The sequence below is a fragment of the Watersipora subatra genome, chromosome 1 (genome assembly GCF_963576615.1).
Source record: "Watersipora subatra chromosome 1, tzWatSuba1.1, whole genome shotgun sequence".
Classification (NCBI taxonomy): domain Eukaryota; kingdom Metazoa; phylum Bryozoa; class Gymnolaemata; order Cheilostomatida; family Watersiporidae; genus Watersipora; species Watersipora subatra.
The window spans coordinates 19,512,878-19,540,749 of NC_088708.1; the positions used below are offsets into that span (position 1 = coordinate 19,512,878).

The window sequence follows — 27,872 nt, forward strand, 5'->3', positions numbered from 1 at the left end:
TATTGGCAAGAGATAACAGTCTGCATAAAAAAGAAAATGGAAGCGCCTGCTTTATGTCATCATGTGGTGGGAGGCCAGACCAGGAGGAGAGTACGATACCTGCTTAAGGTCCTCAAATGACCTCTCCAATGATAGTAGATCCTATAAAAATACATGTAACAACTTGCACACTAACATTAGCATTGTAAAGACAATCAAATAGAATCAAAAGCTGGCTGGTGCCGCTTCTGATATACTGTAAATGACACCAGGAATCCTAAGTCATACAGATTAGTTGGAGTTGTCGCTACAATACAGAGATATAGGTATTACACCCACTGCAGAAAAACTTACTCATACCTTAGTTTGACTGTTTAGTGTATGCTGTAGCTGATTGACTTCTTGCAGTTTGTGGTTGAGAAGGGCCTGGTTCCTCGCCGCCCTCTCCTCTGCCAGGTGGGCCTTTAGCTCAGCTAACTTTACTCTCTGTTCAAGAGCCGTGGATGCGCTCTCCGCCTGCTAATAGTATGTTCTCAGATATGTGTCTCTTTGACATATTTATTGACTTATCTAGAGTTCTCATACAGTCATAGCGACATAATATTTAAGAGATCCATGCTGCACTTTGAATTTGTAAAAACCAGGCAAATGATTGCATTCTTTTTAAGTGGCACATCTACAAAAGAATACTGGAATTAGAGTCTCAAACTGGCAACTAGTAAAAAAATTGATCTCTCCCAAAAGATTAAAATTACTTTATACTAGGTGAATGCCCAGGTAACAAAATAATAACCTAATGAATTTGAGTAACTTACCTGGTAAGTTAGTAACTTACGCTAGATAATAAGAGCCATGTGTGAAGCCAGCTTAATAAAGCATAACGATCAAGCGTGCTAGTTAATAACCAACAATATACCTCCAGGCGCTTTAAGCGTGAGTATGTTAACCGATGTAATGAGTATGGGCTTAATCATTCAGCACTACAGCCAGTCGGACAACAGAGCTTAGTGGTTAGTACGCCTCTTGGAAGACCTGGAGGTTCCTGAGTTCAAACCTAGTGCATAGCAGATTTTTTTCCTAGATTTTAATTGCTGTAACTGGACACATGAACAAAAGACAGACGAAAGACAAACAATGAGATTTTTATATATAGATTAACTATCAAATTGATTCTATTTTATTGTTCCAGAGTTTTTACGTGACAGAAGAGTGGAGCTTGGGCATCGACATACACCTATTTGTTTGCACTAAAAAGCAAAAATATTCAGCTTTTTATGTATTACCATTCGGTAAGAATAAAAACAATAGATCTTTTGTCGCCACCACTGACTTGCATGGTTGTGCAAATCCTACTCCAATGGTTTAGCATTCACATTTTTAGCATTTTTAAACTTGTGACTTGAGAATATAGATGTCTAATATAGCTCTGCCTAATATTGTGTTTTAAGTATGAACCCTAATTGAACAGAAATCATAAAATATACCAGATATATCATGTAAGATATCGCCATAGTACTTCTATACATAGAGTTATACGACATCTCGAGTGAAAGCAGAAGCAATATAGTTTATCCTTCCCGGTGCAGAAGGCAAAAAGGCAGGCCCGGCCATATTATTAGCATTACGTAATGCTTACTGCTAGAGAGAGGTCAGGGGTTGAGAGAGATGTAGCCCGATGAGCTGATGAGCTTCTAGATCGAAGTTGTCTGATCCTACTCTGCACACTTTGCCGAAGGGGTGGAGATGCACCGAGGTCATCCATTGCCAAGTTTCCACTTTGTTGTCTGTCTGCACTTTGAGTCTACACATACCAGCTAAATCAACACTTTAACTCTCACAGAATAAATAAATAAATAGATTTGCTCATGAAAACTAAAATCCTCCAGGAGACGTTCTGATTGGTCTATTACCTTCTTAGCGGAGTCCCTTAACGAGCGATGTAGAGTCTTGTCTGCAAGTTTTCTCTCTAGGCGTGACAAGTACCTGCAAGAGATGGTTGGTTTATGTAAATGAGAAACAGTGAGATCAGATGATGAGTAAAGGAGTGAAAAGAAAGTCTAGCTTACACTTCACTAGTTTATTTCACACTGCCTTGTAGATATATCAATTATAGTAATCCCTTATTTTTTGTGGTTAATCAGGACCCACGCCTTATCCGAAACGTGACAATCCCCAAAATAGAAACCATTGAACTTGTATAGAGCAAAACCACTTTTCCATTAATAGTAAGCACTTTCTTCATTTTTTCAGGTTTATTAGACTATGTTGAGGCTTGAGGGCATTTAAGAGACCCGATGGAGGGTGTTACGAGAACTGTACTTTCACACTTCACAAAACATAACAGGAAAACAGTGAACTGCAGTGACTACAGTCACAATGGTGCTAGCGGAAGGATCTCACTGGGCTAGAGCCTGAAATAGAATTATTTATTTTAGTTTTGCTTATGTTTATTTTCTTTATTCTTAAACTTTCTAATGAATATTTTTTATCCTGCAAAGTACCGAAGGATTACTGTAATACAGTCTGAAAAGGTGAGACTAGGAAATCCATAATTATGGTTTGCGAATCACATTGCAATATAATTACGTAATTGCATATCAAGTGTAGCATCAGTAGTTTTCTCTGAATGATAGAAAACTACTGATACTTTCTGATAAAATCTACTCAAATTTTGTGTGTAAGTTCATCTTTCAAACAATTCATATAAAAGTCCAACAAACTGTAGCTCTAGGTAAACACCTGTTCTACATGCCATAACTGAGGCAGACAGTGGATCAATGGACATTGCAATAGGTCAAAGGTTATGTGACACAGTAGCCAGTGTTGCAAGAGTGGAACAGGTAAAAAGTCTTGTGTCAATATAGCCAGTATTGTAAGAGTAGAAAAGGTCAAAGGTTATGTGACACAGTAGCCAGTGTTGCAAAAGTGGAACAGGTCAACGGTTATGCGTCACAGAAGCTAGTGTTGTAAGAGTAAAAAAAGGTCAAAGGTTATGTGACACAATAGTTAGTGCCGCAATAGCTCCCCAGCAGTGAAGGTTATAGCAGCAGTTACTATGATAAAATCACAAAAAATACAGTGTTATTGCAGTGACTGCCACAGTAGCAAGTATAAAACACAGAAAATCAGTGCAGGTGGTAAGTGAGCACCTTACTGTAGCCAGCAGCTCATGCGTTACTCTTTAATGAGCACACTTAACTTATTTACAGTTTGAAGCGTATAACTCTATGAGTCAGTGTTAGAAATTGGGCACACGAGTGAACGACTACTGGTTTTAGCGGACTGCACAAAACACTCAAATTACACTTTTAGTTGATTGTGTAGCTCATCCGTAAACTTGTCAGCCATTTTGTTGGCAGTTTCATCTTTCCATGATCTCATATTTTGGCGAATATCTTTCAGCTCTCGATCTCTACTGTTAACCAGTTTGGACAGCTTTTCATGTTCACCAACCATCGCGCAAATGTGGTCTATCTGCGCTTTGTGCTCCTGTCATTTTTAAAATTCATCGTTCATAGTAGTTGGTAACTATGGTAACTGAAACCTTGAACACCACTACAAATGAGTTGTCTGCCCATAGCAAGTGAAAGAGACAGGTTTGGGATTGCTCATGAAGGAAAGGCACCTCCTTTGCCAGATTTAAAAGACATAAACTAGCTGCCGACTACTTAAATAGTCACTACCCCAGTCTAAGGCTAGCCTGTGTTTCTGTGTAAAAGGCAGAATGAGCAAAATCTACAAAAGGATGGAAATAATAGGGAGAAGAAAATAGGAGGAAGAAAGAGGACAACAAGATGAATAAAATAGTCACACAAAATCTTACGGGCTGCGACTTTTGATGTCTTCCAATGTGGACTGGCTGTTAAGCCCATTCACCTGTGAGTTTACAAACACTTTGATGTAGTGACACGATTCGGTAAATGTAGTTGCCAACATAAAACAAATGATGTACACTTCAATTTTGGAAAACATAGTAGTTGTCTTCTCATTGTTGCATTACAATGTTTATACTGTTCAGGAACAACTCCGTATCTTAAGTCATCAGCATTGCCTTCTGTTCATTCATGCATCAAAACCAAGCGCAAGACAGCCTAACAGATAATAGTGTAGTTCATTAAATGCTGCAGAATGTCGTTTTAGAATGAATCAAAGGCCGAGGCAAAAATAATTCACTTTCACGTTATCCACACGTTCTCTTTAAAGGCTTAACAACTTTTGCAACAAATATGTGATCTGTCTATTCTCATAATTGCAAGGGCGTGTATAGAAATGATATGACTCTACTCGATCTATGCGTGCATAAGCTAACCAACAACTTATAGAGTGCTGATTTGGTATTAACAGGTCTAAGCAGGTCCTTACGAAATAAGACCCATCGGCAGAACTTTCCGGAGAGTCCGACTCGATATCGGTACTTTGGGCTTCTGGCTCCATGAGATTGCTAGCACTGAGGTCTAGCATGTCTAACACGGACTGCTGTGTTGTGACTATCTGAGTACGCAAGGAAGAGTTCAATTAGAAAAAGGGTGTCATTTACCAGCTAGTTATGCGGTTAGTACACTTAATACTGGTTGAGCAGTCACTTTCGTATCCAAGTTTGTATATGAATTACTTGAAGGTCTAAACTTAGCTATGCTCTGTGATGTAGATGTGTTGAGACAGAAACAGAACGGAGATGTTATACCTGGGTTAGACGCACTCTAAGATCATCCATGTCATGGCCTTTCGCTCTTGACATTTGCTTTTTTATTTCTTCCAACTCCGTTTCCTGTTGAAAAAATTAAACTCAATTATATGAACTAAATAGCATAAGGCTTATCGAAAGAAATTTTTAAGAGACTGATGTCTTACTTTTGACTTCTTTGCTTTGTAAAGAGCTGATTTGAGCGCCTCCACATCCTCCTTCAGTTCCTTCACAGCGTTCCGCATCTCTTCATTGCAGGCCCTCAAGTTGGCTATGGCTGATGTTGTAACAGACTTGGTCCGCCGACGCTTGCCCTTGCCGCTCCTGCTTGGAGAGCTGCTGTGGCGAAAGCTGCATCAAAAAAATGCACACATGCGCATAGCTTCAGGTCTCAGGTTGGGTCTCAAACCAAATACTACATGCTTAATCTCACAATGTTGGTTCTCACACCAAATCTCAATGCATGGCTTTAGGGTATTGGGTCTCACACCAGATACTAAATGCATTGCTTTAGGGTATTGGGTCTCACACCAAATACTAAATGCATGGCTTTAGGGTATTGGGTCTCAAACCAAATACTAAATGCATGGCTTTAGGGTATTGGGTTTCACACCAAATACTAAATGCATGGCTTTAGGGCATTGGGTCTCACACCAAATACTAAATGCATGGCTTTAGGGTATTGGGTCTCACACCAGATACTAAATGCATGGCTTTAGGGTATTGGGTCTCACACCAAATACTAAATGCATGGCTTTAGGGTATTGGGTCTCACACCAGATACTAAATGCATGGCTTTAGGGTACTGAGTCTCACACCAAATACTAAATGCATGGTTTTAGGGTATTGGGTCTTACACCAAATACTAAATGCATGGCTTTAGGGTATTGGGTCTCACACCAAATACTAAATGCTTAACCTCACGAGGTTGGATCTCACACAAGAAGATAGATATTTATTAAGAGGCGCAACCCTGACATACGATAGTTCTTCATATGTGCTAAAATAAGGTTATCTTTTGTCAAATGCTTTGATAAAAATTTATATACAATGAGTAACAATCATGGATGACAAAATATTTTAAAAATAAATCAGTCAAGGTTTGGCAGTGGGAAACAGCAATTAGTTGTTCAAATTACACAGCAAACTTTTTATAGAGGAGTTCAATATCTCACACCATGCCCAGTGTCACATGACATGCCCAGTGTCACATGACATGCCCAGTGTCACACACCATATCCAGTGTCACACGACATGCCTAGTGCCACACGACATGCCTAGTGTCACACGACATGCATAGTGTCACACAGGATGCTCTGTGTCATACGATATGCTTACTGCCACAATGCTTACTGCCACCAGTGCCATACGCCATGCCCAGGGTCACATGACATGTCCAGCATTACAGGGCATGCCAAGTGTCACACGACATACCCAGTGCCACACGAGATACCCAGTGTTACAGGACGTACCCAGTGTCACATGACATGAGCAGTGTCATTTGACATGCCCAATATTTCATGACAATGAGGCCATTTTTATAGTTTTATGAACTACTGTGAACTATTGATTTAAAAACGTCAATTTTTCTATCTGCATGTAATATAAGTATGGTTCGTTTATGTTACTTGTTCATCAATATATATTGGTAGCATTTGATAGATTATCATTATATAACTTAAAAATTTACAGATTTATAACGTATTATTTAATAACATATTTGCAGATATCTTAACACTGCTGACAATGGATCGACGCTTGTAACTCCTCTTCTATTGCTCATGAAAAGCTAGTTTTGGCTGCAAACTGTAGCAAACACATCAATGAGTGCAACAAGCTTTTATTCAACATTGTTAAATATCAATATAACATAAAAAACATGAGTTAAAATTTTAAATGAAATAAAATTTTGAAAGCTCTAACAAATTGCAAAGCAGGACACAGGCTATAATATCATCGCAGATTAATAGCAAGCAATAGATATCAACTGGTAAAGATATTTCTTGGCTTCCCAATGCATATTTTATTTAGAGATCTTTAACAAGTTAGAGGTAAGTTAGCAGATTTATTGCATTCAAAAGGTTTAATATCGATCAATCGGAAAAAGAGGGCAAGATATAGGCAACATTCGTTTCGCCAAAATTCAGGCGAGCCATTTGAAAAATACACCGTCAGCCTCCAATTGATCGCCACCAAAGATGAGTTGATAAATAGAGCGCCAGATCGGTAGATACTCATATACACCAACATACATACAGATATACACCTACACACATTTATACACATCAACAAATACAAAGGTATATACAATAACACACATACATGCATACACTTACATACACACATACATACACATGTACATGGTATTTACATGCTATCAATGAAGTACAATATCTGATTGGATGAGAAAGGGATGGCTTACCCAGCACCCTGTGCCTTGCGAGGTGTCAAACCCAGCAAGTGGGCTGTTTTTCGACACTCATCATTTATCTCGCTGACTACGAGCTTCTCAAGCTTCTCAAGAGCGATGCAGCTGTCAGAGTCTTGCTGTTGAAGGTCGCTCACTTCATTCTTCAGTTCTCGAATCTCATCTTCCCTCATGGTTAATTCACTCCTCAGCTTGTCAAGCACCCGTTCTGTATCCTGAAAAAACAACAGCGAGTGGGCAACGCTAACCTTTAAGCCAACAAATATTTAGGCTTGACACAGCAAAGTTGCGCAAGTGTGAGCGAGTGTTTGTCATCATCTCAGCAATTCATTACTTTCCACTCAGTATCTCACGTTTGCTGCCTCCTCTGCGCGAGATACGAGAGCTCTAAAGTTATCAGGTCTAACAATAAGAGTGATAAAAGAGCCTTCCTTTTGGAAGCAGTATAAAACTGATACAAAATTGCGAGTTTCTGCTACAAACTAACAGAGCTAAAGGATACAGTCGTAGAGTATTCTAATAGCAAATGTGTATCATTAGATTTTTGACTCAATCAACTGGATTCCATAAGGATATACATGTATACCATTGGAGGCACTTTGGCCTGATTGTAATTCATGAGATTATATGCTACTTTCCATCATCACCTTGCGAGTGACAATGTCAAGGTCATACAGTTGACCTCCCCAGATATTTATGTCTATTGCCAGTAGTATTTCCCTATCAATGATTCATGTAAAATACACCACTTACAGTGTACCACTGCATTCAAGCATTCACCGCCGCCGATAAAAACAGCATTAGAATGATTGTATGTGTTACATGACACCTGGTGTATCCTTACCAGCTGCAGATGTACCACAAAATTTAGCACAAAGATCAGAGCTTAGGAAGAGGTGACAGGCAGCAAAGATCAGAGCTTAGGAAGAGGTGACAGGCAGCGAAGATCAGAGCTTAGGAAGAGGTGGCAGGCAGCAAAGATCAGAGCTTAGGAAGAGGTGACAGGCAGCATCGATTTTTTGCGTGACAAAAAACGAGTTACTGCTGAAATGCATCAAAGCTCCATCCACAGCAGCATTAGGAAAGGTGACCTTGAACTGTTACAGCATAATAAGCAGACGCATCAAAACCAGGCCTAGTCAGCTCATTAGTGTAACCATACGACTACCTCCTCCAGCTGCTGACGAATCTTCTCGAGCTGTATGTTAGTCTCTTCTTGAGCTGCCTGCTTAGATTTGCCGACCGCTGCCAATTTTTCTTCATAAAGTTTCTGATTTTGATGACGCTGTTCTTCGAGCTCCTAGAAGAGAGAGAGAATATGAGCTAAAGAGAGAGGAATGGAATCTTAAGTAAGAGTATCAGATACACATAAAAATCCATGACATTTTTCACTTTCAGATTACTGTAAGAGTGTAAAAAACTAAGAAAAAAACAAATAATGGAAGCGAAACCAAGGTATTGAGCTGAGCAACAGAAGTACAGTCCATGTGCAGCGCAGAAGTTTTGAGTGTGACACAAAATATACACTTTACTAGCATCAGTGCTCAACGAATACGAAAAAACATGAATACAAAAATAAATTTTACCGAAATATGGTTTTTATGAAACTTGATGGATCTCTCATATGACTAAAAGGCAGAACTCGGTGTTAGACAGACACTTCAACAGAGTTAATTCAATATGCTACTTACCGTTCTGATTTTAGCTATCAGTGAATTGACATCTATGCGAGCGACTTCGTGGGGTGACATGACATAGCAAGTGAGTTCTAATTGTGACCATGTCACCTACTATCCAGGGTTTTAAATAAGCTAACATTAATATTGACAAACGCTAGCTAACAGGTCAATACCAACAAGGCTGCTTGTCAATATGCACTAAAAGGCGTTGCAAACCTACTAGAAAGCAACAAGTTCAAATTTTGTGAGTAGATCAATAGAAAAGGCAGCAGCTAACACACTTTACATACATTTACAAGCACAAACACTATGTCAACAGTTGTTATATTCACTTTAAAAAAGAAGAGTCGTTATTTGAACACGAAAGGTTTCTATTCCTACTAATTTCTTCCAGTATAACTACTCGGTTAAAGGGCGCTGAGAAATAGACGCGGTTTCTAACTGACTCCATAGAAATACTGTTGTCATCACCTTAGTGCATATATTAATAGCATCATCTAAAATGCCTGACCTGCTGCACTATCGCCCCTAGGATAATCTAAGTATTTGTAAACAAAGCTGTCACTAGAGGCAATTTACGTGTTTGTTGTAAATGAGTTTGCAAACAAGCGCCTTGTATAGGCTATTGAAGACGGGAACACTTAAGTGAGAAATTCATATCAACTAGCTCGTAGAGAATCAAATATTATGACCACCCTTCGAGTACTTTGGCAATCCGCCAATAACAATGCCGCTAGTGACTCAAAAAGTAAATGAGTAAAAGAGGTAAATAATTATGGAAGGTATTTGGTCAGCAATAAAAACAAGCAAACAAACATGTTCGTGAAGAACGGTAAATAATCTAATCGCCTGCCATAGAGCTACTCACAGACTTCAGTGCTCTGTACTGATCATCCAGCTGTCGGCAGCGCCGTTGCTCGATGTCTATTTGTTCTCTCAACTGTTCATGCTGTTTGTCCGCTTCTTCTCTGTATAACAATAGAGAAATGATATTTGTTGCCTCCACCGCAAGTGAGCAACGCCACTCTGAGGGAAGCCTCTCCATACATTTAGTCTGACCATTCACCGGAGCGCCATAATAACCAGAGAGTAGTCAGTAGAGTTCGTTATGGTGGGTAACACCAGTATTCACTAACTTTATATGTTTGTAGAATTTTATCTGGTAAAATCTCTGACACAGTTAGACACGCTGTTGAGCCTTGACATAGGAATCTAATTCGAATCAAATATTCTCGTAGAGTGCTGATTATGATTCAGTCAATTCTTCCTAGAGACCAAGACCTCCATAATAAATACTTGAGCTAATTATACATAGCGGTGAAACAGACCTGTTATACAGAGATGTTTAAGGAAATACTAATAGGGAATGAAAAGATAGTTTCTGTTACTTCACCTTAAAAGCACCTGCTTGTAAGTGTCAGTATGGCAGTAAGCTCAGAGGTAGTAATAGTTATACGCAGTGTAACTTACACCAGGTAAATTTAAAATAACATATGTATTCTTATCATTTTTATGTGTTATATATTTTGTTTTCTTTATAATTTTTCACTCTCAGCTTATTGACTATCACATATAAAACTGAAGCCTCAAGAAACTAGACGTAATATATTTATAACTACAAATTCATGCTGTAATTATACTTAGTATGCTAGAAACTCTACACTGTAAGGTGACTTTAAGTAGAGGTATGACTATAGTTCAAAAGTGCCAGTCTAATTTAGGGTTTGTTTTACAAACACTGACTTTTGTACGACCTCTGAGTATTACTTCCTGTTAGTGTTACTTCCTGGGAGTACTACTTCCTGGGAGTATTACTTCCTGGGAGTATTACTTCCTGGGAGTGCTACTTCCTGGGAGTGTTACTTCCTGGGAGTATTTCTTCCTGTTCAGACTCTAGACCTTACAATTGCTCACCAATATACAAATTAACAACTTAATTTCTTGTCTGCGACAATTTCGAAACATTAAAAACAGAAATGATTATTTGTAGATGAATGTAATGAAACTTGCAAATTAACTGAGAGATAATCATAAAACGTCCATAAAATAAACTGCAACAACAGATTGTATAAAATGTGGGTTCTTCTCTGGAGAGATTTATATACGTACAAAATTTTTAAGGGAAAACTCTGTTTGATTTCACTCCAGTTTATTTATAAATTCTCTCATTCAGTTAAGCAGAGTAACTTATCTAGGCACTAGCTGACAGCGTGAGAGACTAACAATTATATATTAACTTACTCCCAGCCTGCTACAGCTACCACAGTAGCACTTCATACCACAGGTAATCTAAAGCATGTTTATAGTAAACTTAACCTTTGCCTTAGGTGGTACAGCAAGGTTAAGTTGCAGTACTCTGGTGTACCCTATACTGAAGCTAAGGCTATAACAGGAATACGGTGAGCTGAGGCTATAACAGGAATACGATCAGATTCTATACTTACTTGCACTGTTTAAGAGTTTCTCCCTCAACGTGTCTCTGTTCCTTCTCCCACATGTACCTCTCATTCTGTACAGCTTGCTCAAGTTGAATACGTGTGTCAGCTTTCAACCTTTCTGTCAGCTTTCTGCCCGCTTCCTCTTGCTGAGTGAGACGACTCCGCAATAAGCAAATCTCCTCATCCTTTCCCTATAGAAGTAGCATCTCTTACAACTAGACATGCAGCTCTTGAAGGCAATAAAACTAACCTTCCTGCAAAGCCTCTTTAGCACTCTTTTAGCACCTACAGTACTGACAAGTAGTACCTACAGTACTGACAAGTAGTACCTTCGGTACTGACAAGTAGCACCTATGGTACTGACAAGTAGTACCTACAGTACTGACAAGTAGTACCTACAGTACTGACAAGTAGTACTTACAGTACTGACAAGTAGTACCTACAGTACTGAAAAGTAACACTTACAGTGCTGATACGTAACACCACAGTACTAACATGTAGCAATTACAGTACTGACAAACAGCACCTACAGTACTGACAAGTAGCACCTTCGGTACTGACAAGTAGCACCTATGGTACTGACAAGTAGTACCTACAGTACTGACAAGTAGTACCTACAGTACTGACAGTAGCACCTACAGTACTGACAAATGGCGCTAATTATGTTGCTAGAATTGGTGCTGAACCAACCATTACTTACGTTTAGAAGGTGCTGTTGTTGGTTCAGCTGGCTATCATAGTCCTCTTTAAGACTGGCAATGAGCTCTTCGTGCTGCCTCTGCAGCTCCGTGTTAGTCGTTTCAACCATATTGAGATTCTCTATCTCCATCTGCAGCATTGTACAGTAGCAATGAATGTCCTTTATCGCATACACGTAGTATTAGTATGTTGAGATAAGAGCAAGTACATGGAATCGTTATAACTATGTTAACTCCCATAGAAAAATGCTAGGGAAGAGATAAAACAAACCTTGACATGCCCGCTGCACTGCCCCATGCGCTCGCCATCTAAAGGCTGGTAGCCTAGCAGTGACAGGAGCTCACATACACAGCCTATCTTATGAGTTTTGATGTTTGACATTGCCTAACAATCGCTGCCGGCTGCCTATGGAGACTAGTAAGGAGAAGCCGAGTAAGTTTGACGAGGTAAGATTACAAAATGCGTACAGCAAGGGCTCTTGAAACAGCTCGGCGTGAGAAGAGAGCACTTAGCTACTTCATAGCTTCTATTCCTCATTTTAATTATCTAATAACCCATTTCCTCCGAAGGGAATGAATGCTCATTGAGAGTGACGTGAAAGGAGCGATGATCGAAATTGCTGCTAAGTCATCTTTCAAGCGTATCTCAGGCTTAGAGCCTGTTTATTTATACATTTGAAGGTTATGATCCCTTCGCTCGCAGACCATTTTCTTCTTAGACCTTTTATTCATTTCTTAGACAAATGATACAGCAGATACCATCTCACCAAGTAGTTGCTGCCAGGCATCGCAACTCAATAATTAATTGTTATCCAACTCTGCAGGAGAGTATTTCAATTTGTTTAAACAAACAGTCGTACAAGAGCAACCTTCCCCATTTTGAACAGTTCCCTTCTAGATTGCTAGCTAGGGGCTAGCTAGTAGCTTGTACTAGTATGATAATAGTAAATTTAATTACCTACAGTTCATAAAACTTGTTTCTTTTCAAACAAAAGCAGAGCATAGCGCATGAGATTATTTGGTCGAACACAAGCTCCAAGTTTGGACTGCAGTTTAATGGCATAGGTTATCTTCTGCAAGTCATAACGCAGAGGACAATGCAGGACAACTCCAATACTAATATGTACATTGCACCCGGTCTACCAAATATCCACCAGTGTCCAACTCCAGTAGATGGGTAAGAAGACCTCAATTCATCTCACTTCTAACCCACTCTTTTTAATCAAGAAAAAATCTTCACAAAAACTCCAAGCCTAGTGAAAAAGCAGGTGGGTGGAGCAAAGCCAAAGTTGAAAGCATTGCTCAGAGTCGTTTAAAGCCAACATTTAAAAAACCAGGTAGCCATAGATAACCTCTAATAGACTAGCCAACAGTAATAGACATAGATATCAGTGTATTTCAATGTTTCTTTGTTATAGCAGTTTTCCAAACTTTATATGTAAGTTATTATGTATATCATAAAAGAAATAAACCCCTAATTGATAAAAGTGAAAAAATAATTGTTGATTGACTGCTATAAACCAATTTTCCATTTCTTAAGTATTAAAATAAGACAACCCTCTGGGGGCAACTTTATGATAGTCTATACTAGCATTTCAGGACATTTCATATAATAAAACGGCAATATGAAAAACTTTATATCAAACAAATAAGAATGCTTTATTGTTCTGCACAAAGAAATGTATCATTTTATTTGAAGTCTTAGCAGCTCTCTAGATATAATTATACTATTAATAAACAATTACTTGTAGACCAAATATAGTTATCAATAAACACCTCAGCTGTAGCCATACAGAAACATTCACCACTCTGATGAAACTCGTAACCTTTTAAAAATATCATTTGCTTTCATTAACACTTTTATTTCAAACTATTTTGGTAAACTTCTTTCTTGTCAACTTTCTATTTTTCATTTTTATCATAGCAAACATTTAGTTTCTAAAAACTTCTAAAAAATGAATTTAAAGTTAATTATAAAACACAGTTCTCAAATAATACAGCTCAAACAACAGTTTAATTAAAACCCTTTCATCAGTGATAATATGCGCTTAGCAGACAGTTTAAGCAGGTGCCTGTCACTTTTTGCCTCTGCCTAGTTGTAATAGGTAGACAGTTTAGGCAGGTGCCTGTCACTTTTCCAAATCTGTCCATTCATAATTCACAGACAGTTTAAGCAGATGTGCGCACGGTATCCTTTCGCCACTGTTTCTGTACTCACCTGTGACTTGAGCACCTCTAACTCAGACTGTTTCTGTTCTTGGAGCGCTGCCAATCTCCTTGTCATCTCTCTTATCATCTGGTCATGTGACTCCTCCTCATCGACTGTTCGAGATTGCAGTAGGTTACACTCCTCCCTAAGGAGTACAGTCACGTATTGTAAGCAGTAGGTTACACTCCTCCCTATGGAGTACAGTCACGTATTGTAAGCAGTAGGTTACACTCCTCCCTAAGGAGTACAGTCACGTATTGTAAGCAGTAGGTTACACTCCTCCCTAAGGAGTACAGTCACGTATTATAAGCAGTAGGTTACACTCCTCCCTATGGAGTACAGTCACGTATTGTAAGCAGTAGGTTACACTCCTCCCTAAGGAGTACAGTCACGTATTGTAAGCAGTAGGTTACACTCCTCCCTAAGGAGTACAGTCATGTATTGTAAGCAGTAGGTTACACTCCTCCCTATGGAGTACAGTCACGTATTGTAAGCGAGTAGCATACTTTTGATATCTCTCAACAGGACTAGCACATGTACTACTAGTACTAGTAACTAGCATATGGCAGCAACTCACCTCAGGTCCTGATTAAGATTTTCCCTATGCTCGATCTCTACTTGAAGCTTGAGACATTTCTCTTCTGCAATCTTCAGCAGACGATTGCTGTTGTTGAGGTCATTGTTCAGCTTCATCTTTATTTCTAAGACATCTCTTTGGCTCGTTTCCTTGAGCACTTCTATTTCCTTGTCCCTCTCCTTATAATATACAAACAGAAACTTATGAGGGCTTGAGGTCAGCCTGGAACAAAAAACATTTACTGTTTGTCACCGCAGTGACTCTTAACGGCTGCTGGCTAACCTGGTGTGAGCAGTCAACCTTTTTTGTTTTTATGAAAACATATGTACTACTCTAAACATGTAAGCAAATTCCCATGATCTCTGCTTAATTTTTAACAAGAAAGGTTTTTTCTCTCAAAGCCTGGGTACAAAGTGGCTCGCCTTTATAACCTGCAAGGGAGCTGATCTATTTTTTTCAAGTTGTTCAAGACAGAAGAGTTTTTATGTTCCTTGTAATCTTACATGTGTTCTTCCCAGCTAAATAGCACCTTGCTGTAGATAGGGGCACCATGTAACGATTGAATATCGCAGTGCAACATGCTCTGTGCAAAGTCCAAATGTCAAAAAACTCAAGCAACTGAGCTAATTAAATAGATATTCTCATTTTAAAAGTACTCCTGGCCTAAAGAGCATAAATGGAATCGCTAAAAGGTTGTCAGAATCCTCTGAGCGCTTTATAATATCTTAAATCTCACTCAGACTGGAGTGAAATTTCTCTAGATATTAACTTAAATCATTCAATATGCACAGCATCCTGCCTTGTTAGGAGTTGTCCTCACCATTATAGCCTCTAGTTTAGACTTCTCCAACTCGCGCAAGCTTTGCTCAAGTTTGTGATTTTTAGACCTGAATGCATCAAGCTCTAAGGCTTTCGTCTCTTTCTCAGTGTTAACTTGACTGAGCTGAGCCATCAGGTCCTCCATCTTGTTCTCTAAGCCCGCTAATCTGTCCCTATTGGCTCGTTGTTCAGAGAAGAGTTCCTGTTTGGTGTCATTTAACTGCCGCTCTATCTCTGCCTTTTCCAGTTGCACACTACTGTTTCTGCTTTCGACAATGGTACGGAGCTGGTTCCTTTCAGACAAGAGATCTGAAAGCTGTAAAAGAGCAGATGAATTGGCAGACCGAAACGGTAAACACAGTTTTTCCATTATTCACTTTGACCTTGTGTAACAGGCAAAGAAATACACTTAAAATTGCATGCATTAAGGCTAAAATACAGAAACTATATGTAACCAGTAGATTATCAACAAGAGATTATCATCTGTAATAAGTATGGGCACAAATATTCCACAATGCAGCAAGGCAATAAGCTGAATATCCGAGTTGGAGTTTCATGTGATGCAGTTTTCTCCGTTTTTTTAAGCTTGGCTTCAGACGGATGGGCGGCCACGGCTCTTATTATAGTAAAGATTATGGTTATCTTCCGGATGACCTGAGACTAACCTCAGCACTAGACAACCCAAATGAGTTGCCCACTGGACCTTGTGCGGTGACAGGAATCCTCTGCGCGGACTCTAGCTGTATGTCAGCCCGGAGTTGTCTCCCTCTCTCCAGCTCAGATGACAGCTCTGTGAACTCCTTAAGAGCCGAGTCCTTTTTAAATTCTGCTAGCAGCATTTGTGACCTGGTGAGTTAATATAGAGTATAGCAGAAAAGTGCAACATATGTGGGAGTTGTCACACAATGTATTAGCCACCCATAAATTTACATTTCACTTTAAACGCTTGAGATACAAGTCATTACAAAAACCTTATTACACTTCTCAATTAAAATAAACACTCTGGACTGACAGAAGAGCCGCAGTGCAGAAGTCATTCTTTAAATATATACACTATTTACAGCTATTTTACAGCATATTTTATATATATAAATATATACATACATAGATATATACTGTACATATATACATGTATATCTATATTTCTTATTTCTATGTATATATTTCTCAAAGTATGTCCGTATGTATGCATTCCGGCTATAGCTATTAAAATCTTGGAATAAAGAATCCGTACTAAAAAAAGACTTGATCTCAGGCCTTACCATTCGCCAGTCAGACGCCCTACCCAATAGGCTTGATAGCTTGTCGATATAAGTCGCCATATGGGAGCACATACCCAACGGCTTTGCATACCACGCAGGGTGATTGCATAGGTAAGTGATTTTCATTAATTAACTTACAAAATTTTCAATTGGCAATCTGCCAGGCTAATAGCAAGTGACAAGCAACCTCAATACTTCTCATTGTTTATAAGCTGATTTTTATTACTCGGGCAACAGCGGGTAGCACACCCTGCAATCACCCAGCGTAGTATGCAAAACCATTGGGTATGTGCTGCCATATAGCGATTTATATCACCAAGCTATCGACTCGTTCTCTGTGGCCAATTGGATGGGGTGTCTGACTGGTGAATGGTAAGGTCTTAGATCAAATCTTCGTCACTACTGTCTATTTTCGTCCACTGTACATATATATACATATATATATATATATATATACATATATATATATACATACATATACATATATATATATATACATATATATATATATATATATATATATACAAATGGTTGGTGTAATCAAAGCTATCAAACTGAAAAGGCTTTGCCAATTATGGCTTGTTATAAGCTATCTTACAAACCTGGCTTCTTCGACCCGCACTCTCGTGTCTTTGGCCTTCCTTTCTGATGTTGAAAGTTCTTCTTCCATGTTTCTCATTTTTCCTTGAAGCACACTGATCTCTCTGAGCAATCTCTATAATTAACCATGTAGCCAAAATTGAACTGCAGACCTCAATAGAAAAGCAGCTAGAATATGTTAAAAACTTGACAAGGGTTGATAACTTCTGCCTTGTTTACAAACCGTTGAATAATAACAGTAAGTTGAAATACTACAGACTCTTACAATTACAAGTAGTCAACCATCTACTTATAACTGCCTTGACATTTGAAACAAGGCTAATAAATTGGGTATTTAGAGGTTTGACTATATCCGTGTTGTGTCTAGTTGTTTAGAGGTGACCACGATTCAGTGGCATGGAAGAGCGGTGCAGCTCTCCTTCTCCGCTCAGTTTCACCAAACCTCAACCCTTACCAGCTTCTCATTGTTGAGTCTCTCTATCATTTCTGCATCTCCAGTGTGAGTGTTTGCATGTGAGCTATTTACCTGTAAAGTGTACACATGCTTGTGTTTTACGATAAGGGAATCAACTAAAAGGAGCAAGCATGTTGTCAACATGCAGTCAACATGTAAAATATTATAATGCGTAACTAAGGAACTAAGGCTATAAGAGCATGCTCACCGACAGGCTAGGAATGGAGACCTGGGAAACAGTCGTAGCGTTTGTTGGTGTTCCAGAATTACTTCCTGTCGCATATCGACTGCTAGATGCTGAGTACTGCCTATCTGAACCATTTGGAGTCGTGTCACTGCTTGCAGGAGTTTTCTCCCTCGATTTGGGAGTCATTAGAGCTGATGTGGAAGACGCCTCCTTATTGCGCCTCGCTTTTCTCTCTAACTCCATTTCCTTCTGTATTCTTACACTCTCCTCTCGGATTTCTCGAACCATCTCACGGTCAGTTTCAGATTCAGAAGATGCATCGTAGTTCTGCCCATGGCTACAAGTACTATTTGCTAAAAAGCTTTGCCACTTGTTACTACTATTGTTATTCTTAACCAGCCAACAAAGGATAAGAAGTTAGCCTGTACTCCAAGAGAGCCGGTCTTGTTTAACTATCTGCAAGCTTACTCAGCTTCCTTGACCTAGTTCCGCCGCTTTGACCTAATTCATATGTGACTCCATTTTACCACTATAACTAATACATGAGTGTTCACAAACCACTTTGTTTAAAGGTTTACTTGCAACAAAATTCTCATTACAGTTATTTGGTATCAAAAGGTTCGCCATGTCTCACTCTGCTGTGTTTTAGGTGCAAAATATGTGGAAATCTGATTACAAGCTCTTAAAAGCTTAAAAACGAACAGCTAATCGTAGCCATCACAAAAACAGCATAGTTTTGAATCTCTTTATTTGGCTGGCGTACTCCAACGGTTTGGCTATTGTTTTCACATGTGATGCTATCACATGAAATTAAAGGCCAATAAAAGGCTCAATATAAAACGTCTCATAGCACTATCTTATGACAAATACTTTGGGTTCAACCGGAAAGCCCGTATCAAATATAAATGCTCGCTACTTTACAGTATCGTTTCAGCTTGGTCTAATCATATAGTCGTAATCTGATCACGTGACCCATACTTTCTGCCAAATCGCGTGAATAGTTTCTGCAGCATTTTTTGACTATCGCAGGTGACCAACAGGCTACTCATGTTCATAGGAGGATGATATGCACTCCTTCGAGCTAAGGTTAAAAAATTAAACAAATTTTTATGGTAGGTTTTGAGATACCAGTGCTCAAATAACAGCTTTACAATTATGATGAAATAGACGCATAAGAACAATAGACATGGTTTTATTGAATGCGTGAAGCATATTTGTGAAAATATTTCGACGAATGAGGTTGCATGAAAGTGTAAACAGAAGCCATCTTGTTCAACTACGTCCCATTTGAGCCATTTTAGAAGTGGATTCCAATCTACGGCGTTTTCGTGATGGCTGCGATTAACTGTTTCTTTTTGAGCTTTTAAGAGCTTGTAATCAGATTTCCACATATTTTGCACCTTTAACACAGCAGAGTAAGACATGGTGAATCTGTTGATACCAAATACCTGTAATGTGAATTTTGTTGCAAGTCAACCTTTAAGCAAACTTACGAGCATAGGTTCAGATTCTTCATGAGCTGGCTTATAACCAACTACAACTTTGAATACTGAGTGTTTGTACACTTAACCTAGTGAAGAGTTGTTACCCCGCTCACTAGTACCTTTATGACAGCACTAAGGTACACTTATCTTCGCTTGTTAAGACTGAGACGACAGACATACCCATTTGATAAATAAGATGGTTTAGATGATCTATGTCTTTCTAGGTCACTCATGGTTTCCATTGTGTCTATTCCAGCTGTGCTTATTATGTCTTCCACTTCAGGTGCTGTAAACGTACGCAAATCAGGAACTGGGAAAATAGCTAGATGCTGCAGCAAATGTTAATTAATTACAGTCATACCTCAACATATGAGAAAATCAAGATACGAGCAAAAATTCGAGCAAGTTTTTGCTATTTCGAGCAAAAATTCTAAAAACCTTTGAGATACGAATATATGAGCCAGTTCTCGACCACCAAGCGGCGAAGTATGCGAGACGCTGTTTACGGAAACACCACCTCTCGGTTTTTCCCTTCGGATCAGTCTGAAAAAGTTCTAAAGAAACCGGCTAAAGGTTAAAGTGAAAGCGAGGCAAGAAGCGTAAAAGTGGAAAGAGATAATAAAAATTTATAACGAAGAAAAAACTAGAGTTAAGATTAGTATTAACAGATTAAAACTTAGTTTTACGTGTGAGTGTTTAATAAACTAAATTCAAGGTTTATGTTATGTTACGTAGCGTCACAAAAGTGTAGTGTACCAAATAACTTGCTGTCAAGTCTCTCACACCACCGTTTTGTTGTAAGTCAACCTTTAAGCTCTTATGTCGAGGTATGACTGTATTAAAAAGAAACAAGAGATGAGACAAACCCCATCTCATAACATGGATGCATGAGGAAAACTTTAGTCCGGGTTACAAGAAGAGCAAAATACAGTAATCGCTCCTACAATGTAAATTCCACATAACGTAAAGAATTTATATGAAGTTTCTGTTGTGTACAATGTAAAGAGCTACATATAACATAAAGTGTCAAGTCGGTGCAAATTCTCAAATTCTGTTTAAATAATGGGAATAATGGTTATTTAACCCTAAAATATCGATATCTCTTGACGTACAGTAAAAGAGAAAAAGACATATTATGTATAGCACTCTCTCTATTACATATACACTAATACGAAAATAAGTAGCCACACAATTATACATAAATACTTAAAGGTGATCTATTGGTGCAGGCGTCTGAGTGTCGATATACCAAGTTTTCTGTCACGAGTTTTAGTTTAGTCGAAAGCTATCTCTTAACCTAACCTCGAACCCAGACAACGGGCGGTCAGTCAGACACCCGCTCCTAATACAAATAATACAGCCATATTACTTTTGCTTTTAAATACATAAAATATTTTGCAATATTTTTTCTTTTACAGAGTTGACAAAGCTGTCTAAAAATGAAAAGAACCGATATAAATTGATATTGAAGGTGTGAGCTCTCCTTAACTTTTTGTAAAATTACCGTTATCATGAGCCATACACCGAATGAAATTGATAAGTAAAAACCTGTCGATACAAACTATTAATACTACAGTTACTGTTCAGTCTTTAAATTAAAAAGTTAAGTCTAGTTTTTCCTTTGGAAAGATTAAAAAACAGATTAGGCTATTACATATATTTTACTGTTTCTATAACGTAAAATCCCTATGGAATACCTTAAACCTTCCTGGAACGAATTATTTACATTGTAGGAGTATCTACTGTAACTAGAAAAACAAATAATTAATAAAAATTAGATTAAAAGAAATTTAATTTCACATAAAATACGACTCAATATAAAATAAATACAATATAAATCCGCTCTCACCAGCTATGATCAATACTTGAGTTGTAAATAGGCAAAAGGAGATTGTCACTGCGACCAACCTGCTTGCTGAATCTTGTCTCTAACAAAGTCAGTATTGACTGTATCTGAGTCACTTTCTAGGGAGAGACAACCGACCACAGGTGCCCCAGCCACCTGCTTGACTAGATTATCCTGAAATGCTGCCTCAAAGTCCTCCGTCCTGGGTGTGTCGACCGACTGAACGGAGGCTCCGTCTGCTGACCCGAGTTCTTCAGTATCTAGATATCAAAGCAAGCATCTATGAAGACCAAATCTGAGAGACCAGGTAAGGAATGCAGTAAAATAGACATACACTAGCATAAAAAAACTAAATAACAGCAAGTCAACAACTAGCAGGGGTCCACAAACACTAGTTTGTCGGATAAAATTTGTACCAGTTCAAAAGCTTTTTTATGTAACGAGAGAGAAGAACACGCAGTGCAACCCGTATAAAAATCAGAAAACAAAAATCGGGTATATGACATCATCATGAAAAAACCAAGACAGACAAGCTAAAAGAGCCATCAGACAAACTTTTCAGAGTAGAGTAATAACCTGGAAGTGTTATGGGGGCATCAAGGAGGCTAACTCTTTGGTGGAGGCCAGCAGAAGCTAAGAAGGAAGGATGGGAGTTCATATGTTTGGTGATAGGAAAAAGGAAGGGTGGGTCTACAAACACATCACAACATGCACCTAGACTCTCTTAGCAATAGGCTAGATATGCTACAAAGTCTAGTTTACTGGCTGCTGTAAATCAAAGTCCCCTGTGGTGCTGAGACCAAACAAGAGCCACCAAGTGTACCGATATAGATAGACCAGAGAAATCGACAGATGTGTCTCTTTTTGCTGTGACTTATTATATAAGCAAATCAAGGGCAGTTTCAGATTTTATTTACATACCCTTGGTTCCATACACGCACCCTCGGTCTTGTCATCGAAAGAAATGCTCGTGACATCGACATTTTTTACATCAAGTAGGTGCGCGTGTGTTACTTGAACAATCGTCGTGTAGATATTATTTTGGATAGAGTGAATTTTCCAAATGTTGGTTGATATGATTCCGGTATTAGTGATTCAATGCACAAGTGTTCAATACTCAGATACTGGTGACGATTCAAGTCAATATTGAAATTATTTTATCTTGTAAAAAATCTAACAGTAAAAAGTTGTGCGCCATTATAATAAAATACAATCAAGGCAGAATTTATGAATGTTTATAGAGGTCAGGAGGTCAACTGAAACTGCATGAGATGGACAATATAAACGCATACCAGGCACAAAAAGGGAAAAATCTGGTGACATTTCATTCGCGTTTCAGTAACAGTGGGTGAAACTAAAATGCTAGTAGCTACGGCAGTGGTAATAAATTCACGCTGCTCTGAAATTCCCTGTCAGCTGATATATTCATGCAACAATTCACCACAGCAGTTGCTCATGTATCCTTTTCAAAGCTATTAAAAGTTTTAGAAATGAATAAATTATTTTTTTTATTTGTGTCAATGGTGTGGAACCTGAACGGCGCTGTTGACAAATTTTTTCTAAATTATTTTAGAATACGTGTATGGTACCCCAAATCACCTACTTTTCCTTTAAACCATTATCAGTGCATTTTAAATTTTTGCCGTATCTTTCTCATATCCACACAAAACAACAGAAACAAACAAGAGACAAAATATTTACGTTAAAACACTTTGGCAACCATTTTGTTAAGATTTATAAAAAAAATTACATAATACTGTTGTTGAACAGTGTAGAGTGTCAAACAATGCCTGTCACTGAGCACCGCAGGAAGGCAAACAAAGCAAGCAAATATCTAACAAGAGATAGCATCTAACAAGAGATAGCGAGCACACAAACCACTGATAGACACCGGACCGGAGAGCGAGAAAAGAGATAGTAACCCTGCACCTAGATTTGTTTGCCTGCTTAGCTCCGACTGGTCATTGTAGGTAGAGCTACCGCTGCCGCTCAGACCCGTGCTGCCATTTAACGCTGTGTCACCCAAATGGCTAGATTTTTTAAATTTTGTCCTTGACTGCCTCGAAGTGCCTACAAATATAAACAGTCCCACCTTACTAACTATAACAAGCTGAGCTCTACATCACTGATCTTAGGACAAAGACACCTGGCGTTCCACGCAAAGATGAGCTTGTGGCAATGAATATATACTATAATACTAAATGAAGGCTTGTGCGTGGGAAAGAGCGCCACCGCCCTCCTAGCTGAACAAGATGTTTTCAGGTTCAATAAATTTGATAACTTTAATTTAAAATTGTGCCAAAAGTAGTTATGTAATATGCAAAACAAAACTTGCAGTGTTTAAAAAAGGAGGTTTTTAGCAAGAACAAATCTAAAAACCTTAAACCATAGACTAACAGAGTACATTGGTATGAGCAGAGTACAGCTAGCAAATTTGCTTTTAAAATTAGCACTTATAGGAAAGCGATTCACACAGAAAGCCTCTGCCCTCGGTCAGACAGAATTGCTCCAGCGCATATCTTTATTGCCCCCTCCGCATAGTATGCAAGATATTCTTGAGCAGATCAAACAAGGTAAGACGCTCCGCTCTACCGAGCCTATCAATTCATGTTTAAAAAGTATGATGTTTGTACAAACAAATAGATGAAAAGACCTTTATTATAGAACGCAGCGATTTGAATTTGCCAACATGAGCTGCTTTGTGTCCTCCTTAGACCTGCTGCAGTACGAATTTATCTCATCCCTGGAAAGGGAAAGACTAGGAGTGAAATAGGCAGCCATCACTTGTGAAAGAATTCTTCATACAAGCCCTAATCGACAGAGCGATCTGTGCATCCCATAGTACTCCAATGTAGGAGAGAAACTACTAGAAATCTGAAACTTGTGATTACGGTTTAGGCATATTGGAAGGTTGTTATTTCGGTGTTATGTGAATACTCGTGATTCAATTTAGAATGGTGAAACGGATTGGCAGAAGATCAGGTCAGCGCAATAGAACTAGGTCAAAGTAGCTGAGTAAACCGGCAGATCCCTAGTGGGCAGGAGCTATGGTTCAACCAAACAGCTAGAACATCTAAAATTGATGAGCAGAGAAAAATGAAACAGCTTGTAAAGGCCTGAAAGGGTTATCAGAATTGACCTATAAATTATCGATGCAGGTTAAAAGGAGTAGCCCAAAAACTGCTCATGTTTTTAAAATAGTGAGAGCTTACCATACCTGATTTGATGAGTTCATCAGTGTGTTGTAAACCAGTAGATGAAGATCCGAGGCTAACTGCGAGCCCAGAGTCACTGCAGCTGCTCTCTTTAGATTTAGAAAGAGACCGTGGCTTCCCTATAAATGAGTAGGAATAATAGCCGCTCAAGTCACTGACATCTCACTACATTCATCTTTACTTTATCAATATATCAACATGTCAGCATTATAATACGACCAAAGATAAGATCAGCGGAGAGCAGAGGCTTATTGAAAATACTGCAAAACTAGCTAGCCCGTGAATCCTCAAGCAAACCTAGCTATAGGCATTAGAAAAGCTGAACGTGTCCTTCTCGCTATGAGAACTGCGAACTACTGACATAGATATAATCTATCACCCAACTGGGTAAAGAAAGCAAAGACACTTTTGGCACTATCTTAGAGGAGAGAAGCGCATAATGTACGACCGCTATAAACATGTGTAGTACAGCTACTTCTGACTGACACTCTACCTCATGTTTACATAATACAATGTTACACCAAGTCAAGAACCTGTCCTTAGTAGTATACAAATGAAAGCTGTATCAAGCATACCAACAAACTCGCTGACCCAACCAAATACGCTGCCGAATACACTTACTAATCAGATAGGCCTCAGCAGTAATCCCCAAATGGCCTACAACAGCTATTCAGAAGTCAAACTGCACACGTGTGGCGAGGCAGTGGATGCATCACTAATGACGCTAGCTTCGAGTGGCTACAACTGATTACATTCTCTTCAAATGTAAACAATGACAATACGTCTGATTTGTCAATTCAACGCTTGCTAAACTGTAGCCATGTTGCACAACACATCCCCACATTATTCCTCTCAATTCGTACAAGGACTCCGTGGTCTAGCTTTTATAGCTGACATTAAGGACAACAATAAATGGCAGACTGAAATGGTAGTAAAACACATCCCAGAAGTCATGCTGATGAAGTCACCAAGAGATTGAGTGCCTGGGTCAACAACTTTTGACTGCCGCTGAGCTAAATCAGGTCTACCTTCCATAGCTGACATCCAGGACAACAATAAATGGTAGACTTTGCTGAAATCGTAATAAGACGCATCCCAGAACACACTGCTGATGAGGTCACCAAAAGATTCAGACTAAATCAGTCAGTAAGAAGGTCTCCAACAATAAACCTAAGAATTGAAACATTTTATTGATTTAAAGCTAATAGCGTAAAATAATGATAACAAAATTATTGTCATCATTCTAATAATCGAGACAGAGAAGCACGTGTACTTTGGATTAAATTCAATGTTACGTCTGTATGAGTGACATACAACAAAAATCTTGATGTCCATGTCTCATTTCGAGAGGTGCAAAACGCGTCTCCCTTTTTCAATTCACATAGAGTGAGGTCTTACAATACAAGCGCCCAAAATGTTTACCCAGTGCATCACTGACAACGAAGATTCTTAGCTATGACAGCCCAATACAAACTATCACTTGGCTTGTAAAATTGTATAAGTGATGCCTGATGAGTAGCCAATGTTATGCAATGCTGAGCTATGCTACCACTGTGCTAATATTCTTAGTTTTGATTAGGGGGGGGGGGGGAGAGATAAACTTTGAGTTTAAATATCTGTAACTGTGAGATTCAGAGCAGACAAACTGTGTGAACCATAAACAACAGAACACTCACAATAAGATGATGTCTAGTGTCACCGACAATATGATGATGTCTAGCGTCACTGACAATAAGATGTCTAGTATCACTGACAATAAGATTAAGTCTAGTGTCAGGGAAATTACCCAGTCATAAACTTGTTAATCCTATACTCACCAAACACAGACCATTTCCTGGTTCTGCGTTTGCTGAAGCCTCTAGACAATGAGCGAGTCCGATTAGCAGACCGAGAACACCGGGTGGTTATCTGCAAAACAAACACGAGTGTAGTCTGTATTATTTATACGGATATTAACGGTAATGATAAATATCAGATATAACTCATTTCCTTTGTTCATGTTCCAACGTTCACAACCATTAGGTTCTGTAAACAGTATGCAATTTGTATCTATATGAATGTTTCGCTGAAACTTGCTGAATATTCTAAAGAGACATGATGTCAACAGATGGTTTTACTAGTATACAGCAGTGTTGGATGCTTTGTTTACAGGCACACAAGAGCCCTTCCTACACATTATTATAGTTTAGTCATCAACTAATCCAAATCCTCTAAAGATTGGATAGACTCTGGTCCCATGGTTTGACAGCCACACCTACCTGTAATTGGTCTAGCTCGTCATCGATTCTGTCCATAAGGCTATCCACGCTGTCATATTTCTTCACCTCATTTCCGAGCAAAAACTGAACATTCCTGGTAATGTCTGGTGACCTAAACCGCCCCGCTCGAGTCAGTGTATCCATGGAGCTAGGCAATCTGGTGGCACTCACCAAGCACTTGCTGATCTCCTCTATAATGCACAAGGCTAAGAACACTCGCCCATTCAGGCCCCTAAAGACTGCTAATGAAGTTATATTATGTATAACACCATTGTACACACGCTATTATTAGCGCTAATTATTTGTATTTGACAACCTGCGCTTGCCTGCCATGTTATTTATGGTTGCTCCGCTCCAGCATGTAAACTATTCAATAATATAGTTTACTCTTCATTAGCACTGGGCAATAGCAGGCCTTCTATGGATTTCTTGAACCTATTACCTTAGACAGGATGTAGGCCCCCCTTGCATTCATTCTGCACCTTTCATCTCATAATATTTCAAGTTCAAGTAAATATATCTACTCACTATAATTACAGAGTGTACTGGTTGGATAACAAGACATAACCAAGGGCTTTAAAAATCGCTGACAAGCACCGAAGCCGACCAAAACTTGGAAGATTAAAAGTATGGAGGGACAATAAAAAACTGGTTTTGTACTAAATATTTATGGTGTCTAAATACTGAATGCTGAAAATGTACATTTAGCAGATAAAGAGCTTGGGAATGGTATTAGCCAGTTTCTGCATTGAATGTCATCCAAAAACCTGCATCGGATTCGGAAATTATTTGAACACAAAAATTATTTCCATGAATAAAACAAAACCCTTATGACATCAGCATAGGCTAGGACAAGTCTAAACTTACGGCAGTCCAAACCACAGCTCGCTTGTTCAAGTAAGTTGAGGGTTGGTTAGGTAACAGTATAATCCATTAAAATAACTCAATGAGATACATCAGCAATTACAGCGAGCTCTCTCCAATAATGACTACTAACAAATAAATGAGCACATCATTCAGAAACAGCCAGCACACCACAGGTCAATACTATGCAT

At 38.8% G+C, this 27,872-nt stretch overlaps 1 protein-coding gene across 1 annotated transcript; it reads right to left on the reverse strand.

Annotated features, from left to right (window-relative positions):
* LOC137395268 (interaptin-like) lies at positions 1-26,960 on the reverse strand. Its single transcript, XM_068082140.1, has 26 exons — positions 26,818-26,960; positions 26,377-26,467; positions 24,562-24,678; positions 23,274-23,414; positions 21,921-22,034; positions 21,407-21,604; positions 19,679-19,784; positions 18,036-18,351; positions 17,828-17,899; positions 17,376-17,488; positions 16,177-16,357; positions 15,513-15,827; positions 14,693-14,871; positions 14,125-14,260; positions 11,909-12,037; positions 11,215-11,399; positions 9,639-9,738; positions 8,260-8,391; positions 7,086-7,306; positions 4,831-5,014; positions 4,664-4,747; positions 3,284-3,468; positions 1,890-1,962; positions 1,616-1,780; positions 340-495; positions 1-141 (listed from the first exon to the last, which is right to left on the reverse strand). Exons 1-26 carry the CDS (start codon positions 26,851-26,853, stop codon positions 52-54), a joined length of 3,819 nt encoding a protein of 1,272 aa, XP_067938241.1. The 5' UTR covers positions 26,854-26,960; the 3' UTR covers positions 1-51.
* Between the last annotated feature and the right edge of the window lie 912 nt (positions 26,961-27,872).